Consider the following 21,581-nt stretch of genomic DNA (forward strand, 5'->3'; position numbering starts at 1 on the left):
ATTATTACCATTTCACAGATGTGGAAACTGAGGGCCCAGCGAGAAGAGACTTGCACAGGGTCACAGATCAGGCAGGTGGGGGAGCTGGGACCCGGACCCAGGTCTTCCCGTGCAGAGTCAGGTGCTCTTGTCGCGTAACCACCTTGTCTTGGGAGGTTGACGTGAGAGGATGCAGTTTAGAGGCATCAGCACCAGTCACGTGGGATCTTGGGAGCGGCGGGGCATGCTGACTCTGGCTGTAATTGGAGAGAGGAAGAGGGAAGGCGCAGTTGGAGATGTTCTGTGTCCTCCTTCCGTTCCTTGGTAAAGTTCTTGATTAATTTGCTTCTCGAGTGTTTTAGGATTTAGCTTTTATCTTTTTCCTACATTTCCGGTACCTGTTTTTGACCAATTCAGGATTCTCTTAGTTCTGACAGCTTTTCTAAGATTTGAATCAAATAGTGCTAGGCTTCCTTGGAGTTCTAAACTATGATTTTTTTTTTTTTTTTAGAAAATGTGTCTACTAAAACGTTACTGAATGTTAGGAGGGCTTCAGACCTTTTAGTTCCAGTCACCCACCTCTACTCACTATTTCCTAAACCTTTTCCTTCTGAATTCCTTCCACTAGCTCCATCTAATTAAAGTTATACCCAGGATTCAAGGCCCAGATTGATTGCCCCCCACCTCAAGAAGTGCCAAAGCATATCCTGATTACTCCAGTCAGACATCATCACACACTTCAGAATTTTTGTAGTGCTTGTTTCTCAACCTCTCATATATTTATTAGCAGACTTGTTTGGTAGCTATTTCTGGACACATCTCCATATCCTCCCCTCCCATTCTTACCACCAGCGACTGCTATAAGTAGGTACACAGTAAAGAGTACTTAAGTGAATGGAATGAGAGATGTTGAAGGAAGAATCAGTGGGCCTTGAGGTCCAACTGGTATAGGGCGTGAAGGAGAGGGAGGACTGCAAGATGACCCCATGTTTTCAAACCTGAGGATGAGAAGCGCGCTGTCCAAAAAAATTGGGGGAGGGGGATGGAGGGAGACATGTTGAGAAGGGTACTGATTTTGGAGTATGACTTTTCAAATGTTGAATTTCAAACGTGATGCAGGTGACGACTGTTTTTTTCCTCTTAGTTATTTGGATTTTGCTTCATTTCAGTCTTTACTATTTTGTATTTTCCCACATTTGTGATTCCCTGAGAAGGACAATATTCCTGAAACCACAATATTGCTAAAGAACAGTAAAACATCATTCTGAGAATGTCAGTAGCCCCCTCAGCAGAAAGGGCATTTTGAGAGCTCGATTGGAACCAAGTCCTGGTTGGGATTTTTCTCTCTCCTGTTCTTTCATACTCTCATTGGCTGCTACTCCACATTTTCAAGAGGTTGCAACTCCTTCAGACAGAGGTTTGATTGTGCATTCGGTGTCAGTGCTCATATAAATGCTCCTTTGATTCCTCAGTGCCCCACACAAATTGGTGCCCTTCTGAGGAGGTGCTAGTAGACCCATTTATAGAAAACAGACACTTCGGAAAAATTTAGGCCTGTTTATGTAGGGCAAGGAACTTACACTTATTATTTTTTTTTTCCTAAATGCTACCTGAGCTGAGTTTTGTACCAAGCTTGGAAGGCCAGTGAAACTATCTTAGGAAAATTAACACTTTATTGGCTCCATTCATCCCAGGAAACCAAGTGCATAATTAACAGCATTTCCAGGTATTCAGGTATTTCGTACTTGGGAGAACTTATAGTTAATCACTGACTTAAAATTAGTGACAGGATGATCCATAAACCCAGAAATTTTGCTCCTTTCTTATGTTAACCCAGTCTCCTTTTAAATCACTATGGTAACACTGAACTTGTTACACTGCAGTTGTTTTGGATGTCCTCAGACTCTGGGCTCCTTAGAAGCTCCCTGTCTATATTTCTGTTTACAACCCTAACCTGATTTAAATATAGGTACTCAGTAAATGTAGAATAAATAAATGAATGAAAACAAACATATATGACAATTTTTCTTAAGAAGCATGGAGGGAACCAGAAGAGGGAGTAAGTTATTCTGTTCGGGGAAATCAAAGAAGCCTTCACAAAAGTTGACATTTGAGCTTGGTCTTAAAGCATGAGTTGAAGTTCCTCATGTAGACAGGGGCCAGAAAGGAGCATTCCAAGCCAAGTGAATATATTTACAAACTTAAGGATATGGAAGACCTTGACATGTTAGGATTTCATATGACTGAATTATAGAAGTCATGATGAAAGGTAAGGCTAGAGGGAATTTGGGGCTGATTTATGAAAGACACCAAGCCAAGGAGTCAGGTCTTACCTGAAGGCAATAAAGAGCAAATGGGAGATTGGTGAGTAGAGAAGTAATGTGCATTTTAGGGTTGTAATTCAGAATAAAATATGAATGGATTAGAAGACTTTTTTTTTTAACTGAGGTAAAATTTATATAGCAGAATTTGCCATTTTAACCATTTTACATGTGCAATTCATTGGCTTTTGGTACATTAACAATTTTCTGTAACCATTGCCACTGTCTAATTCCAGAACATTTTCATCACCTCAGAAATTGTAAGGCAGTTTTGAAGACTATCACTGTAGTCTTTTAGAGGGGATGAAAAGAAGGAGCCATATTTGAAAGACATTTCTGAGGTAGACTCAGCAGAACTAGAATAAGATATTAAATTTAGTCATTGTTGTGAAAAGATCCCCCAGGTACTGTTTATAGTTTTTTCCCACCTTGTCATTGGTCTTACTTTTATTTACTATTGTGTGATAGCTTTTTTACCTCTTCATTTTTTCCTAATTTTGTACTACTTTTATACTTTATTTTCATTTTATGTTTGTGCTATGTTAATTCAAGGTGGGATCTTTGTGAAAGATAAGAACACTGAAGGGCTCAGCTAGGAGAGTTCACCCATATACTGGGGTTCAGGGAATCACATGCTAATGGATGTTTCCTTGTACTTATAATGCAACTAGTTTCATATTGATGTATGCTGATTGCTGAAGAAGTATTTTTCAATTATAAAATGTGAGGCAGCCGATAGAGGTTGGAATTAACTGGTAAGGATAGTGTGAGGGGACTTTCAAGTGATGTAAATGTTTATATCTTGATTGGGATGTTGGTTATTCAGGTGTATATTTTTGTTAAAACTCATGAAATTATACACTTAAGATCTGTGTATTTCACTGTATGTAAATTTTACTTTCTTTGGGAAAAAAAAATAGAGGGGACTGAATGGGACCTATTAGGTCTTTGTTTTGTGGCACTTAAAGTGTTTCCAAAGACAAATCCTAGCCCAGCATCCATAGGGGACATTGATAGTACTGCTGAAGAAATGGTACAATTCAGTGTACAGTTCAGTGATACCTTTTGCTATTAACAGTTACCCTATGGTTTCCTACATATAATTGCTAACTCCTTCTGTGTCCACTATTGAAGTTAGTTTGGGGATGGTTTTTCAGCAGTTTCTTGGGTTTTAGCCAAGGGTTCCAAGAAAGTACCCTTTTCTACCCTCCCAAATAGTGCAATACTCTTTTGTGGTGTGTGACCCAGAAATGGAGATTTCTCTTCACTTAACTATTGCCGTTAAGGAGTTGGGCATAGAACCCAAATAACAATTCCTTGGTTTGTCTCATTAGTCTGGCTGCTGCCCCTTCCCCCACCCTACAGCCTGCTCATTTTTTCCCCCTTGGTTCTTTCTCAGGAACAGGGTTAGCAGCTGGGCCTTCCACATCCTGGCACGAGTAAGGCTAAGAGTGCCTGATGTCTAAATTGGTACCAGTCAGAGCTGTGAATCCTGACTAGAGCTCTCCTTTTCCTCAGTATGATTGGACTTCTCTCTACTCTAGTACCAGAATATGCTTCTGCCCAGCTCAGCTCCTTAATGAGGACTGTAAGTTTAGGAAATTTCTCATCTATTTTTCACTTTAGCTGAAGTTCTGTGTTGGCAAAAGCTGACTAGTTAAGGCCCTTCATTTTAGAGGTAAGTGGGTTGGGAACCCAGGACAGACTACTGGTTTCCCTGATTGCCACTCCTCTGTGCTAACCAAACTTTTCTGAAGACTGCTAACCTTTTACTCTTTGTTTCTCCCTTGAAAATATATCCTAAGAAGCTTCTGTTAGATCTATGTGAGTTACTGTTGTTCTTCTAAAATTGCTTTTTTAAAAATAACTAATTATTTCAAATGATAACTACATTCAAAAGGTACAAAAGGATACACAGTGAGAAGTCTCTCCTCCATCCTAAACTGGAATGCAGACTGTGACAAATGAATCTAACTGTATTACTAGTGTATACACTCTCACTGAGAAGGTAGGGCAAAAAGGAGCTGATCTAAGTAACTTTGGAAAATGGTATTTTGTCTAGAAGTTATAAGGCTAAACACAAAACTGTACATAAACACTATATTTTATTTATAAATTTGTTTCTCACAGGTATAGTGATTGACAGTTCTGAAAGTACTATACTAGGGTTGAACAAAATAGTAAATGGTAGATAATGAGAAACAGACTTCTCTCTGTCAGGGAAAGAAATTTCACATAAGCAAGGGGAAGAGGCTAGAATGAACCCTATAATGCTGGATTAGAGCTAGGAATTTAATTTGAATTTATTTTTAGTTTAATATGTACACATATGTATGGACAGATACAGAAATAATGACAGATATGTAAGTATGCAGTATTAATATACATACATGTATTTCCCAGCACTCTCTGCTGAGAGGGCCTAGAAGCAGTGACACCCTGAAAGCAACAAGCACACCCACACCCAGATCTTGGTTTCTAAGTACCATTCTCCAGTAAAAGGAACCAGGGCTTCTTGGAGAAAAGGCTGATTCTAGGGCTGTAGCATGATGAGCCTGTAGCATTTTGTAGTCCTTGAAAGTAAGAAAGTGCTAAAAATATAAAATAATGGGGAATGTCAAAGGGACACAGGAGCCAACCTAAAAATGCTCCCAGTGGCCAAAGCTGGAACAATTTGAGCAACAAAGTAAATAACATAGCATTAGATTGTGACCCAAAGTATAAAATAAATGTATACAAGTCTCTACTGATATAAATAAATGATTGACTAAAAAGAGATAAGAGACAAATCTTTACAGAAGACTTCCAAATAATATATGTAATAGATGCTCCTCCCTCCAGGAGGTGGAGCTTCATCTTCCCATCCCCCTAAAGTATGGACTGGACTTAGTGACTCTTCTAAAGAAGAGAGTATGAAAAGGGAAAAACAGTAACTTTATAGTGGAGAGATCCGGCAGACCTTATCTTAACCAGATGATCAAAGTTAACAATACCAGTGATAGATAAATCATGTTGATATCTTGTACCTCTGGTATGATCTTATGAGTAGGGCACTTCGCCTCTGTGATGTTATTCCCAAAAAACGATGATCTCAGTCCAAACATGAGGAAACACTAGACAACCACAAATTAAGGAACATTCTACAAAATATTTCTTTAAGACTAAGGTTGTGAAAAACAGGGAAAGACTTAGAAACTCTCAGAGACCAGAGGAGACTAAGGAATTAATTATGGCTAATTATAATGTGGTATCTTTGATAGGGTCTTGGAACAGAAAAATGGCATTAGTGGAAAAGCTGGTAAAATCTGAACAAAGTCCAGAGTTTAGTTAATAGCAATGTACCAATGTTATTCTCTTAGTTTTAACAAATGCATGTAAGATGTTACTATTAGGGGAAAGGGTATGGGGCAATTCTCTGTACTATCTTTGCAGCTTCTCTGTAAATCTGAAGTTATTCCAAAATAAAACATTTATTTTAAAATAAAAATTCTCCCTCTCAACCTGTCTAGTGTCCCTCACTAGAGACAACTAATGGTGCTAGTTCCTTAGCAAGTACAAATAAAAACACTCCCTACCCCTTTAAAAACAATACTGTGGACATACTATACACATTATTTTGCTTTTAGATAGTGTCCCATTATAAGTACATATTTAGTTTCTTCAGTCTTTTTTCATTTTTCTTTTTTTAAGTAGCTACAGATAATTCCATTACAATGAACGTACTGTAATTTATTTAACTGGTTTCTTATAGATGGTCATTTGTTGTTTGTAGTCATGTGCTATTATAAGTAATGCTGTATTGAATAACCTTGTACATTAATTATTTTGCACTTTTGCCAATATTTCTGTAGGATAAATTTCAAGAAGTAGATTTCCTGGGTTAAAGAATATGTGCACTTGTCATTTTAAAGATAGATATTGCCAAGTTGTTCTTCATACAAAGCTTGTACCAATTTACTCTCCCATCCAAGATGTGCAAGAGTGCCCATTTCTGCATACCATCACCTAACACAGTGTGTTAAACAGTTTTTGATCTTCACTGATCTAATAGGTTAAAAAAAACTTTTTTTGTTTATTTGTTTTCTCCATTTTAAAATTAGTTATTTGTCCCTTTCTTACTGATTTTTAGGAGCTCTTTTATTTTCCTTGCAGAAAAACTTATTTTTTAGAAAATGTAGCTGATTTTAATCAATCTTTTTTTTTTTTTTTAAATGGCTTCTGACTTTTTATGTTATACTAAGAAAATTTCTCTCATGTTTTTTCCTTTAATGCATTTGAAATTTATTCTGGTGAAAGGTTTAGAGCCAAATTATGTGTCTTTTCAAATATTTACCTAATCATCTCAACACCATTTATTGAATAATCTGTTTCTTCCACTAATTTAAATATGATTTTTTTTTATCATGTTCTCATAGGTATTTATGTCTCTTTTTGTACTTTCTGTTACTTTCTATTGATTGTGTGAATATGAACCCACACTACACTGGTTGTTCTTTGTATTTTACTTTTATTATGAAAAATTTCAAGTCTATACAAAGTGAACGCTATTTTAATTGTTGTGACTTTATAATATTTTTAATGATTGATAGATACTTTTACTAACACTCAAAACTCAGCATCACTACAAGAGGACAATAATTGTTTCTCTAATGACTAGTTAGATGAAAACTATCAAGTGCCTTATAGGATTTTTAGTGTGTACTAGGTTTGATGCATATCTTAGAGACAGGACATTAGCTTGCTGGGATCATTAGGACATGACTGATAATGAGAAACAGTAATTTATAAAACATTCTCTGAAGACCTTTCCCAAACAGTAACCCCCCTGAAATTAAAACAGAAAATAAAGCTTATGTTTATACCTACTTTTAGTTATAAATCAAAATACACATCATTCTCACTCAAAATTTTATGGTTTTGATGTTATTTTTTAAAAGATGCTCAACAAAAATTCAAAGCTCATTTTAAGATGATGAATTTGAGTGTGCAATAAAGCTGTAATTTCTCAACATCAAAGTTTATTACACAGCAGTCAAGCAAAAGATACTGTTTCAAAGACAGTATTAGTTTTGCTTCCTTGTTTCTTTCCAGTGCTCATCATTCTAAGGCTTTGTAAGCATGTCCAGGAGTAGAGCAGGGACTGCTGAATTAGGTCACAAAAATCCCCCTTGGATGAGCAGCACTTTTCTTTTATGGAAGAAATTTCGATTTTATTTTCTTCTGTTTCTTTTCTATTATGAAAACAGGGATAAACAGAATCTTAAAGTTTCATTTTTCTGCTGGATAATTAAAGTCTTTAGTTTTTAAAGTTTTAAAATCTATTCGACATGCAGGAAAAACAATCTTACTGAAGTGTGTTTTCCCCCATTCTTTCCTCCTTTCTGTCAACATAAGGTCAAAGCACAAATAGAGCCCCATAGAAATTTTAACATTGCATTTTTTTGGGGGGGGGGCATTAATGAAAAATAAAAAAAATTGGAAAACATTCTGATACTAACTAGGTTTAAGAAAAATCCTATATAGAAAAACATATAGAGAATATTCCATTTGAAGGAAAAACTTGTATGCATGGAGTTGCCCACCAAAGCATTTTTTTTGTAATAAATAATAATTGAGAACAAATGAAATATCCTGTAATAGAGCTCTAAAATAGATTAGGAAATGTCCAATTGATAAAATATACAGCCACTAAGAATTAATAGAACATTGATTAAACAACATGGGAAAAATGTGTGACAACATTAAACCAAATACAAAAATATCCCCGCCACATTTAAATAATCTGCAGGTCTTTTTTCAAAAACTATACAGAAACATGATTTGACATGCTGTCTCACTGTATTATGGCTATATTTTTTCCTTTATTGAAGAAACAGAACAATATGAAGTTTTTATTTTGGCTGCACATTTAAAAAAAGAGAGGGAAAAGAGTAATTTTTGTTCCTGAGGGAGGCACACAACTGACCTTGTCCTGAGCTCAGTTTGCCTCTGCTTGGGAAGGACGTTCTCTGACCAGCAGCCCAGTTGAGAGGGATGCTGAGGAACAGGATCGAAAGAAGTGGGGGAAAGGGGCAGGTGTCCACCCAGATGAGCTGCAGTTTAATCCCTTTCATTGATTTCACTAGCTAGGCCCTAATTTGTCCATTTTGACACTTCTGTACAATACTTATATCTCTGAAGATGGAGTTTCACATTAAAGTCTTTAGATTTCTGCCTTGAAATTCGAGTACATAACTACCTCATCATGATAAAGCAGTTCTCGATTAGCAATTCAAATTGTGTTTTTTAAAAATGATAACATGGTACTAACCCTGTGAAACATATGACTATCAATAATTAGAGACCACTGGGTGAGATCTACCAGTAATAATACTAAACAATGGATTACTTACAAAGAAAAGAACTTTCTGTTGAAAATTGAAGAGTTCCATTGGGTTTTACAGTTGAACAACTGGGACAAAAGACTGGACTTCCTATAATTGCAATAAAGCAAAATTATAAAGGCTTTCCTACAGGCCCCAAAAGTATAGGGCTGGGAATTTTTTATGGTTTCAGCAATGACAATTAAAACCTTCTAAGCTATTTTAGCTCTCTAAAGAAAATGTTCATCAAAAGACCAAATCATACAAAGCATTCAGTATTTCCAAACAGTTGCTCAATCAGACTTTTAAAATGTGAAATTATATCATTGAATTCTGTTTGTGAAATATCTCAATAAGGAATATTTAGAAATGCTGCAATAGAGAAGCTTATTAGTATACTGTAGACTCTGCACTGTTACAAAAACAGTCATAAAGAGCTTTACGTACTCAGTTTAATGATTAACTTTTCATTTCTTGCAAAGTGCTTTCAGTTACATTCTCTCAATTGATTACATTCCAAATAGCTTTTAGATAATCAGGTCTGACATTTTTATACTGAAGGTAATAACCATGCTCCCATATATCAATTTCCAGCAGTGGAATAAGATCTGTTGTTTCTTGCAGTGGATCCTGATTAGAAGAAGCAGCAATCTGGAAGCATCCCTGTTCCTTATTGAAACCAAGCCAACCCCAACCTGAACCTTGAATGACAACAGATAGAGCTATCAACTTTTCCTTAAACTTATCAAAGGAACTGAAGTCATGTTTGATGGCTTCCAACAACTCCCCTTTGGGTTCTCTGCCACTATTAGGGCTCAGGTTTGTCCAGAAAATGGTGTGCTTGATATGGCCTCCACCATTGAACTTCAGTGCAGGCTGAAGATCTAATTTGTAACATCACCCTTTGCCTGCACCTCTTTATATTTCTCCTTGGTAGCATTCGTCATTCACATACGTGGTGTTTGATGTGGTGTGGCTGCGTGATCTGCACGTTGATGTGGGCCTCCAGGGTGCCACAATCATAAGGCAAGTCGGGCAGGCTGTGCTTTTGCCTGGAACCCAAAATGCCCAAAGCTGATACTAACATATGCTCATGCTGCTAACCCGGGACAGCATAGTACCCGCTCCTGGGCTGCCCTTGTAGCTGCTAGGCAGCACAGGCTCTGGCTCGGGCAGAGTGAAGCCCCTCTATAATAAACTTTTAGTATCAGGAAAGTCTCCCCCCCCAAAAAAAAAATTACTCTTGTTTTTCAGAATGTGCCTGTCTAATCATGTATTAATTTTTATACATTAATTTTAGAAAAGCTTGTCTAATTCTAAAGAATTCTACTGGTATCATTTTGGAGATTATTTTTCAATTATAAATTAATTTAGGAGATCTGGTATCTTGATTCTTTCAAGAATATGGCATGCCTTTTTATTTGTTTTCTTTTGTGATTCTCACTGGTGCTTTAAAGTTTTCAACATTCAGATCTTGCGCATTTTTTGTTTAGTTGATAATCCAGGTATATTCATTCCCTCTCTTGCTCTCACTATTGTAAATAGAATCTTTTTAATGTAATTTACAGGCTATTGTGTCTATATATGAAAGTTTTTAATTTCAGAATATTAATTTTGTACCCAGCCACTTTAATAAATTATTTTTTGTTTGTAATATTTTTCAATTATTTTTCTTGGATTTCCCAGAAATACAAGTATATCATTTACAAATTGTATCTTTACTTCCTTTTCAGTTTTTGTACTTGAAACGACATGTTTGAAGTGTTACAGAAATGCCTCCTGTGTAGGATGGGCTCTTGGCAAGCATAGTGTTCCCATGGTACAATGTCTAGGGTAGGCAGGAAACATTGGTGATTAGAGCCATTGAACTGTGTGATAGGTGGGTTTTTTGTTTGTTTGTTTGTTTGAAATTTCTTTCTTTTGTTTCCTCTAGAAGTGAAATCTGGTAGCTATACAGTGTTGCAAGTGGTGGAAGCCCTTGGGTAAGCGCCTCTGCCCCAGAATCTCTTTCTTCAATGGTGCTTGTGCACTCTGAAAATGTAACTTTTGTGCTTTGTTGCTTTTCTGAAGCAAATTAGGTCCTGAATTTCTCCTACTGCGAGTCCTCTCCCTCCTCCTATCAGTACCTCAGGCTAAGCCTGTGTCTTAAATGTTGCTCTTGAATAATTTCATGCCTCCTAACAGACTCCTAAGGAAGTGTTTGGGAGCCCAGTGCCTGTAGGCCACATCACCTCCTGGCTCAGCCCCCATTTTGGGGGTGAGGTGGGTTGTTGCAGGCCATCAGCAACCTGGGATTCCTCCTGTGCTTCTTTAGACCTACGTACCCCACTGCGATTCTGGTTATCCTGGTTCTGATTCATACAAACTGGGGGCCCTACCCTGCAGGGCTGCCAGGAGGCTGACTGCATCAGATCCCCACTAAAGGAAAAATCTTGAGGAAGTGCTGAAAGATCAGTGTTATAACTAGGTGTTCCAAATAGCTAGAGGAAGTATGTGTTGATAATCTAATGCCTGTTTTCCTCATATTTCATACTTGGCAGATCATTTAAATTGACAGGTCTTTTTTATTAGCAAGACTATTAGCTGTCACAGCAAGCATGTGATCTGAAACAGAGAAAACTAGAAAATTGAGGGGGAAAAAATCTAAGTCACTATTATGCTTTTCTCTCATAGATGAGACCATTTGGATTTGCTACTCATGTTGCTGTGGCTTTGGTCCATTTTTTAAATAACAATTTTATTGAGATATAATTTACAGACCCTAAAGCTCACCATTTTAAAGTGTATAATTCAGTGACTTTTAGTATATTCTCAGATATGTACAGTTATCACCTTAATCAATTTTAGGACATTTTTATTATCCCTAAAAGAAACCCCACACCTATTAGTAGTCATAACCCAGTTCCTGGCAACCACTAATCAACTTTCTGTCCCTCTGGATTTTTCTAGTCTGGCCTTTGTGTTTGGCTTCTTTCACTTAACTTAATGTTTTCAGGGTTCATCCTTGTTACTTAATTTCTTTTTATTCCTGAATAATATTCCATTATATGGATATGTCACATTTTGTTTATCCATTCATCAGTTGATGGACATTTGGGTTGTTTCCACTTTTTGGCTATTCTGAATATTGCTGCTGAACTTTTGTGTGCCCTGATCCATTTTTGAATGCCCTGAATGCAGTTTTCTCCCTCTTGAGCAGAGACCTTTCTACAAGTTCATATTTTAGGAATCCTGCAAAAATGATCTTATTTTTGCCCTATTACCCCTATTTATATATAATCCTTATCCTTGAAGCTTAATTCAAATGTTGGCCAGTTCTCCAGAAATCTACTTCCCACCTGTTCCTGCTTGGATTCCTTCTAGTATGTTATATCTGTAGAGCTATTTTGGAGATAAATTACCTCCTTGTTGATTCAATCCAGCTTCTCCAGTAATCCAAATTGTTAAAACCTTTATTCTGACCATCCTATTCTGTAACCCTCCAGTTAGAAAGGTTTTTTTTTTGTTAGTTTCTTTGTTTTCTCCCCTGAGACCTTGGTGGTTGCTCGCAGTATTCTTCTTTAGCGGTAATTTATGAAAGTTTATTATTCTCCTCCTGTTTTGATAGATACTGCATCTGCCAATAATCTCTCAAACCCTGTGGGTAGCTGCTAAGCTCTGTTTCAGAGGAATGTCACAATCATACCATGGGGCAGAAAGAATAAGCATAGTGCCTATTAGGTGCCAAGCTTGATGCGCCTGGAGACAGAAATTTCTTTTGACTGTTGTGTCACATGTGCCTCTGATGATGCCCAGTCAGTCTGGGAATCTGCTATAAGCTTCTGTCCTTATTGGTATCCTTAATGCCAAGTGCCTCAGGACTACCTTCCTAGGCTGTTTTTACTCCTTCAGTAGGGCTTAGCTGTGCTTCCATGTCCAGGGTCTGAGTGTGACTAATTGCAAAATATTTATTCCTTCAAGGTTTGAGCTGGTAATGGGAGGCTCTCTCTCTCCTATTTTCCCCAGGTCCTCTCTGGAGAATCCAGAACCCCGAACTCGGGCACGAGGAATCCAGCTTTTGTCACAGGTGCTACTCCAGTGTCACTCCTTGCTACTGGAGAAGGAAGGTACTTCCTAGCACTAGTAGGAGTGTCTTCCTGGATTGTTGAACCAAGGCCTTCCATATCTGTACAAGCCAATCTTATAGGGAGGGAGGGCATAAGGTATCTGGGAACTACTAGTTCAAGGTTCTCTTTCCTCACTGATACATGTGGCAGAGAGTATGAGAATTATGATGCAAGACACATGGATTTTAAATGTAGCCTTATACAATTTTATTTATTTTTTATTGTATTTATTTATTTATTTATTTATTTATTTAAGATATGTTCCCCTTTCTGTAAAATGGACAAAATAGTGTTTCCTAGATGGAGAGGAAAAGTAATGAAATAGGAAAGTGCTTTGAAGTCCTAAGGGAAAAGCTAACAACTATTTATCTTCTATAACAGGGTTTAGGCAAACTATAGCATGTTGTCTATGGCTGCTTTTATGTTACAGCAGCAGAGTTGAGTAGTTGCAACAGAGGCTGTATGTCCTGCAAACCTAAAATATTTACTATCTGGCCCTTTTAAGAAAATAATTTACCAACCTTTGTTCAAAGAAAGACACTTCTGGGGCTGAGAATGGGTTTGATTGTGGGCCTGTGTGAGAAAGTATAAGAGATGTTCACCTGTCTTCCTGACTGAGCAAGTCAAGGCAACAACCTCAAGTGGGAGGGGACCTAGGCAGATATGGGACAAATCTCCTGTTGAAGAAGAAAATTGGAGTGAAGTCCAAGTAGGAACAGCCCTTACAAACTCGGGGAAGGAGCAAAGCTGGTGGCCCTCCTCAACCTATGTAAACTAATGGCTGAATCTGGTTTGTGCAGTGGTGCACCTGATCCTATTCTGTGAGAACCGTCTGAAGGACCATCATCTTGTGATCCCACCTGTCCTGCAGGGTTTGAGGGCACTTGTGAGTTCTTTTCTTCATTATGTAAACTGTGTTCGCGGGAGCCCTTGTCTAGTGAGTTTCCTCTTTATCCGTAATATGGGCCTAAATTAGTGTCAGCCAGCTCTACTTCTGTTTATACTCTATAGAGTGAAAGTATCCTCTGGGGGGAGGAATTCAGAGACAGACTGTAAGGAGCTGCAGAGAAATAATCAGCTTGTGAAAAGGGACCAAGTTTCTCACTGTTACGTATCTTCCTGAGCCGGGGTGTTGTGTATCTTTCTGTAGCTAATTAGGCCTTTTAGGGTTGTATCTTAGAGGCTGTGTTCACACATCTTCTTCCCACAGAGCCTGTGTGTGGCCCTGCCCCCAGGGCTGGCTGTCTCTGTTCTTAAAGCCATCTTCCAGGAGGTACACGTACAGGTAAATGATAACAGTCACACTGGTATTCCCCTCTGTCTCCCATCCCTGAATAACTAGAATTGGATGGCAAAAAAATATTGTCTTCTAAGTTCTGAACTCCTTGAAGTCTTTTGACTGTGTATGCATTTCTTGGACTGTGTATACATTTCTCACTACTATATAAGGAGAGGAATGCAAGCCATTATGCCTGACCTGTGTCCTACACCTAAAGAAAGGCATACATCAGACGGATTTTGATTATTGGCCCCACTGCTGTACTGTTGCATTAGTAGCCATATCCCTTCTCTGTGGTTCCTCTTAAGTTGATCTTTTGCTGGTATGAAGAGCACTGCACCCCTGAAGCGCAAAGTAGGTATTCTTTGAGTACTTCATTTACTTACTCCTTTCTCTCCCACTCCCAAGTCCCTGCCACAGGTGGACCGACACACAGTCTATAGTATAATCACCAATTTCATGCGAACCCGGGAGGAAGGTAAGAGGCAGGGGTCTCTGGGAAATCTGAAAATTGAGCACATCCTACTTTTTTTGCTTTCCTCATTGGTGGAGCTCATTTAGCCTGGGAGTTATGTAGAAGAACTAGTGAGAGAGAATGATAAGGGACACTCATTGCCCCAGTGAAGTAAAGGAAGAGTAGAGTTTGTTTGAGCTGGTGTTTTAAATTGTTAGCTCTGTAACTATATATATATTGCTATACATTTCTCCTTCACTGGGTACTTCTCTTGGAATAGGAAAACAAAAAGGGTCTGCAGTGGGAGGCAGTGAAGGGAAGGCAGTGATAGAAGAGGGAGAATACAGGCCAGGAAAAAGCCCAAACTTTCTGTTCTGTGGGACAGTGATGACTCTGTTCTCTCCTCCCCAGAGTTGAAAGGCCTAGGAGCTGATTTCACCTTTGGCTTCATCCAGGTGATGGATGGGGAAAAGGATCCTCGAAATCTTCTGGTGGCCTTCCACATTGTCCATGACCTCATCTCCAAGGACTATAGCCTGGGTACGTGGTGGTGGCATGAATTACCTGGTTGGGACTTGTCAGATGAATGAAGCTTATGAGACAGCCTGATTCTTTGCCTATTCCCATAGGCCCCTTTGTGGAGGAGTTGTTTGAAGTGACATCTTGTTATTTTCCTATTGATTTTACTCCTGTAAGTAGCACCTTTCATTCATTCATTTAAATGTTCATTTAGTGCCTGCTATGTGCCAAGCCCTGTTCTAGGCACTGGGACTACAGCAGTGAACAAAATAAACACAATCTGCCCTCATGAACTAACATTTTATTAACTGGGAAGTGGAGAAGCATTTGACATTGGAGGAAGGATTTAAATCAGCAGGTATGTGGGGGGCTCTTGAAACTCCTTAATAGTGTGTAAAGTGCAGAGGGCTGCAGAATTGTAAATGTGGTTCCTGCCCTTGAAGAATACCAGGTTGCACCTTTCATTTGTTGAAACATTTAAGTAACAATATGAGACTGTGTACGAAAATGAGCCATGTTATGGTCATTCAAAGAAGACAGTTCATGTGAGCAACAGTAGGCAGAAACTGACTTCACAGACAAGACAGGATTTCTGTTGGTTTCTGAAGTATGTGTGGAATATGATTCTGGAGTTAGAAAGGGCATCTTAATTTGTCAAACGACAGAACAAAGAAGGCACAGTTAAGCTTAGGATGTATAGGAGGTGTTTGCTCTGATCCCCTTAGCCCTTCTCTCTACTCTGCACCTTGACTTCCCTTATATTTTCAAATGCTTGGGATCTCATCACCGTGTGTGTGTGTGTGTGTGTAGAGATGGGTAGTGCAAGCATTAATATTTAGAAGAAATGGAAGAAGTATATCAAGGCACAACAAACAACATGTAAATATTGGCCCTCACTATGTTTAAAGTTATCTTGCCTTCTTTGCCGTACAAAATTCCTTACTAGCTTATTTCAGTTGCCATCATGTTGCTTAGGACCCTTTCTCTCCTGAAATTCTTTTCATCTCTTTTTCATAATCAGTATCACTTATTTCTAACTCAGAAGAACATATGCCTTTGAAATCTCGAAAGCTCCTGGTAAGGCTACCAGGTATCTTGGTTTTTGCTTTGCTTTATTTTGTTTTGTTTTGTTTTGTTTTTGAAATGATAAATACATTCATGTGTGAAAAATCTCCCTACCACCAAGTTCCCTTTTCCGTAGTCAACCAGTTTTATCAGTTATATCTATATATTTATGGAGCTATTTCATCCAAATATAAGCAAATGCTTTACAAAAAATGGTACCATCTATACACACTTTTCCTGTACTTTGCCCTTTCCACTTAACAGTTTATTGGGGAATGTTCTGTATCAGAATATATGTTTGCTTTTACATCCTTTATGGCTGCAAAATATTCCTTTATGTGGAAATATCTAAGTAATTTCACCAGTCCTCTATTGATAAAGGGTTGTTGCCAGTCTTTTGCTGTTACAAGACATGCTGCAACTTGCATATCTGTACATGTATCATTTTACATATATATAGGCATAATGATAGGATAAATTCCAAAAGTAAAATTGCTGGGTCAAAGAATATGTGCATTTGTAGTTTGGTAGAGGGGAAGGATATTCTTTTTTTTTTTTTTTTTTTGGTAAGGCAATACCATGAGCATGATTCAACATTTAAAAAGTAGATAATTGTGTCTTTTTCACATCCCTTTACTGCCACCACACGTTTTCCCTCCTGAGGCAGTTATTGTTACTGGCTGCTTGTATATTTTCCCAGAAATTCTAGACAAGACAAGCTTATTGATAATTATAAGAGAATTTTCTTATTCTCTTATTCAGGCAGATTTTTTTTGTGTGTTCTTCTGCACTACAGTCTATGGGAAGCAGAAGGCTCTTGTCAAGATGTTAATTAAAAAGAGAGACACCTGGCTTTAGTGTAAGAAATATTCTTCTGTATTGTCTTATCAATTTTAGCCATATGCCATCATCATAATAGATCTCATTTGTACATGTGATGGTTCCTTTGACTTTTACTATGCTTATATGCTCACTTTAGAGCAGAAGTCAGCAAACTTCTGTAAAGGCCCAGATAGTAAATATTTGGTAGGCCATGTCTCTGACACAACCACTATTGTTAAGCATGAAAACAGCCATGTAGTACATAAATTAAGGAGCATGTCTGTGTTTCAATTAAACTTTATTTATAGACTCTGAAATTTGAATTTCACTGCATATAATAATATTATTCTGATGTTTTCTCAACCACTTAAAGATGTAAAAACCATTCTGAGCATGTGAGACATACAAAAACAGGTGGTGGACTGGATTTGGCTTGTGAGCTGTAGTTTGCCAGCTCCTGCTATGGAGGGAAGGGTTGGCTTATGGATACAAGTTGGTCACAAATTTTTTAATGTGATCCAGTGTCAGCTGGTTGCTTCCTACTCTTAATGTAGAATAGATATTGGATCTTCCTTCACCATCATCCTAGGGATTCCCTTATGCTTTCTGTTGGATTAGATCCAGTTCCTGTGTTCAGGTGTTCCTCATTTTGTTGTTTATGCCCTCATTTTGGTGGTGCACATCCTTTAGTAGCATCCCAAAGAGATTGTATAGAAGTCGATTTTTGTTGTTGTTGTTGCTTTTTCAAGCCTGAAAATGTCTTCATTCTTTCCTCCCAGTTACTGATAGTATGGTTATAAAATCTGAGATTAGAAATTCTTTTCCTGTAAGAGTTTGAAGGCATTGCTGTGTTTACATCTAGTTTTTAGTTGCTGTGGAGAAGTCCCACATTCCTTCTGATTAGTAACCTTTTTGTGACCTTTTTCTCCCCTCTGGAACTTTTAAAGTTATTTTTGCTCCCAATATTTTGAAATTTCACAGCAATGTGCCTTAGTATGGGTCTATTTTCATGCATTGTTTTGGGTACTTGGTAGGCCCTATCAATCTAGAAACTAATATCCTTCAATCCTGGGAAATTTTCTTGAAATTGTTCATGGATGATTTCTTTCCCTTTGTTTTCTCTGTTGTTTCTTTTTGGAACTGATAATCTTTTGTTAGACCTCTGATTTTCTTTTCTTTCTGATTTTCCTCTATCTTTTTGTTTCTTTCTAAGAGAATTCCACAGTTTTATCATTGCTGTCAGTGAAAGTCCAGCTATGAAAACAGAAACCACTTCGGTATTTAAAACAGAAATATTTTTATGCAGGACAAGTGGTTATTCAAGTGATGGAAATGCTGAGAAGCCAAACAGGAGATAGTGAGGCAACCCAGAGATTATCAGTAGCAAGAAGCCACTACCACCCCTAGGCTGTGAAATAAAAGGAGGAGTTGGTGTACAGCACCAGGCCCTCAACTGCACCTGTGTCTCTAAGACCAAAGATCTCTGTTTTACCCACTCCAGAGAATTAAACCTCCAGATTCTGCTACAGTTAGGTAGGAGTTGGGAGGGAATCAGGGATGTCAGATTGATTATTTAGTCCCACCCCCAATCCCAAAGGTACCTGGTACTCCCATTTCCTAAGCCTTTTCAGGGTTGTACAGTGATAATGGATAGTTATTCAGCTTTACCCAAGCTCACTTAGGATTGTGTTGTTTGGGTCTTAGTCGTTTTTCTTCTAATCCATTTGCTTTTTTGCCCTTCTAAAATTCTGTGGCTAATATTTCTTATCCAGTTCTTGTCAACCTTTAGCTCTATGTCTTTTAAAAAAATTCTTCTATTGCATATTGATGGAGTTCCCAAAGAGGGGGAAATCTGATACATGTTTTCAATCTGCCATCTTTAAGGAATCTTGATGCAGAAACTAGGAATACCTTTTTAAATTTTTAGACCTTTGGTTTCCCTAGAAGCCCTAATATTTGAAGGGGAACATTTTATGTTGCCAGAATTACAGCTTTATATACAGGTGAAAAAATAGAAATGGCCATTCAAAAGGGTATTATTCATATAAATTATGGCTCAGTCACAAACGAAATACTGCTAGCCACTAAAACTGTCATAAAAAAATAATGTAATACTATGGAGAAATGTTCCTAATATGTTAAATGAAAAAACAGATTACACATCATATGTACAAAACTATCCCATTTTTATATTTTATAGGGAAGTAGTATATATTAACACATAGTAAAAATATATAGAGAGAAGACCAAAAGATTAAGGGGGCTTATCTCTGAGTGGTGAGATTTTGGATGGTATAATCAGACAGAAAATAAAGGCCCCAAAAAGACAAAAATTTCCCAAGGAGCATCTAAGATCAGGCATGTCTTCCTGCTGGGGGCCTCATTACTATTCTGCCAGATTGGGGTGTAATATCACCCTATTCTGCAGAGTTGCCAGGTTGAAACTTGTGTCAAGGGTCAAAAATTATACAAACCATGGCTATCTCCCTTTTCCAGCCACCTAATGATCCCCATGGTATCCAGAGAGAAGATCTGATCCTGAGTCTTCGAGCTGTGCTGGCTTCTACACCACGATTTGCTGAGGTGGGTCTAGCCAAGGTTAGGGTATACAGCCTCAACCCATAGAAAGCTCTGAAGAACAACAGTAAAAGCATGGGGAGAAAGAGAAGTCCAATATATATGTTTAAAGGCATGCCATCTGCTCGTGTTTTCAGGCCATTTGGCAGTTGGATCTTTGAAGTAGAAAATTGTACCATCACTTCCTTTAAAATAATAATCTAATTTCCTATGTAGTACTGTCTTTTGAAATCCTGTTAGCTTTGCAAACTAGCCATTTTTCAGGTTGGGTGTCTGACCACAGTTTTGGCAGGAAGGTTAGCTTAAAATTGCAACTCCTAACTTGGGTTTTGCTCCTTGATGGAGCACCTGCTCCTGAGTACTTGTGGCATTAAGGACATGGCTGACCCTGGTGTGGCTGACAAACTACCCATTCCAGGCTCACATTTTTCTTCTTCTTCCTTTTCTCGCACAGTTTCTGCTGCCCCTGCTGATTGAGAAAGTGGATTCTGAAATGCTGAGTGCCAAGCTGGATTCTCTGCAACTCTGGTAAATGATTTTTCTCCTCTTCAGGTTCCAAGTTGCCTTCCCTCGCTCCCTCCCCCTTTTCTTTTCTCCTTTTCCACCTTTCCCCCTCCCTCTTTTCCTCCCTCTTTCTCCCTCTCTCCCTCCCTGCCTTCCTTCCTCCCTTCTTCTCCTTCCCTTCCCTTCTCTCCCTTCCCTCCTTCCTTCCTTTTCTCCCTCCCTCCCTCCTTTCCTTTCATTTTACTTTTTACTTTGAAATCTTTCAAACTTACAGGATAGTTTAAAAAAATAACGCAAACCCCATAGGAGAACTCCAACATACCCACCCCCCCATTCCTTCAGGTACCAAGATTCACCAATTTTATCATTTTGCTACATTTGGCGTATCATTCTATTTGTCTATCAGTCTGTTTTTCTGAACACTTTAGTGTAGGTTTGTTTATGTCCACTCGAACATGTAATACTCCCATGTACATTTCCTAAGAACAAGGATATTCACTTACATAACTCCCCTTAAGCGCAGTTACCAAGTTCAAGAAATTTAACATTGATGTAAGCTTATGGTCTACATTCAAACATTTTAAGATGTTCCAATAATTTCCTTTTTGAGACTTTCTCAAACTCCCTTATATTAGATCTGTCCAGGATTACATATTGCAATTTATTGTCATTGTATCTTTAGTGCTCTTTTTTTTCTTTTTAATTGTGGGAAAACATACACATAACATAAAACTTTCTGTATCATCTGTTCACTATGTTGCAATACCCCTCTCACCTTCCAGTACTAAAACTTTCCCATCTCCCTAAACAGAAGCCTACACCGATTATGCATTAACTCCCTAGTCCCCTTGCCCCCTACCCTGGTAACCTGTACGTGACTTTTCTGCCTCTCTAAGCATGCATATACTCTGATATTTTCTTTGTAGTTACCATGGGGCTTAAATGTTACATTCTAAATCAATATCAATTTCATTGCTTTTACACTAATTAACTTCAATAGCATATATAAACTATATTCCTATACTCCTCCATATCCTCACCATTCTGTAGTTCTTGTCATTAGGAGTTCCAGAAACCACTAATTTATCATTTATACAATTAGGAGTCCAGAACCACTAATTATCATTCATTTTATACATTAGGAGTTTATACATTAGGAGTCCAGAGCCACTAATTTGTCATTTCATTTTATACATTTGCCTTTAGTTCTCTTAGGAAGTAAAAAGTGAAGTTACAAATTAAAAAATACAATAGTACTGGCATTATATTTAAGCATGTAGATAGCTGATACCTGTGGTTTTCCTGGCAGACTGCTTGCTGTGCTGTATACGGACAGAAGGAATTAAAGGACTTCCTCCCCAGCCTTTGGACTTCTATCCGCAGAGAGGTGAGTGTTACTTAGACAAACTCACCACTGTTAACTCTCAGTTATCAGTTGTGAGGGGAAATATACACCCTGTTCTTTTCCCTCTGTTGCCCCCAGGGCCAAGGGTACTGTGTCTGGTCATTCAGCATGCAGCAAGGGGACATACTTCTAATTTAAATGACAAGGGAGAGAGTCCTGTGTGAGGGTCAGCTGCCTAATGATAGCAC

General features: G+C 38.1%; 1 protein-coding gene and 1 pseudogene across 1 annotated transcript in view; one reads left to right on the forward strand and one right to left on the reverse strand.

Annotated features, from left to right (window-relative positions):
- MMS19 (MMS19 homolog, cytosolic iron-sulfur assembly component) overlaps positions 1-21,581 on the forward strand; it is a 32,993-nt gene that overhangs the window by 390 nt on the left and 11,022 nt on the right. Inside the window, 12 exon segments of the mRNA XM_037803883.1 lie at positions 10,596-10,644; positions 12,668-12,768; positions 13,569-13,654; positions 13,979-14,053; positions 14,456-14,525; positions 14,913-15,041; positions 15,131-15,192; positions 19,404-19,490; positions 19,939-20,012; positions 20,832-20,862; positions 21,298-21,375; positions 21,472-21,479. Coding sequence (XP_037659811.1) covers positions 10,596-10,644; positions 12,668-12,768; positions 13,569-13,654; positions 13,979-14,053; positions 14,456-14,525; positions 14,913-15,041; positions 15,131-15,192; positions 19,404-19,490; positions 19,939-20,012; positions 20,832-20,862; positions 21,298-21,375; positions 21,472-21,479 — 850 coding nt within the window.
- Positions 9,122-9,749, reverse strand: LOC119510672 (annotated as a pseudogene).

Source organism: Choloepus didactylus, chromosome 15 (genome assembly GCF_015220235.1).
Source record: "Choloepus didactylus isolate mChoDid1 chromosome 15, mChoDid1.pri, whole genome shotgun sequence".
In the NCBI taxonomy this organism is placed as follows: domain Eukaryota; kingdom Metazoa; phylum Chordata; class Mammalia; order Pilosa; family Megalonychidae; genus Choloepus; species Choloepus didactylus.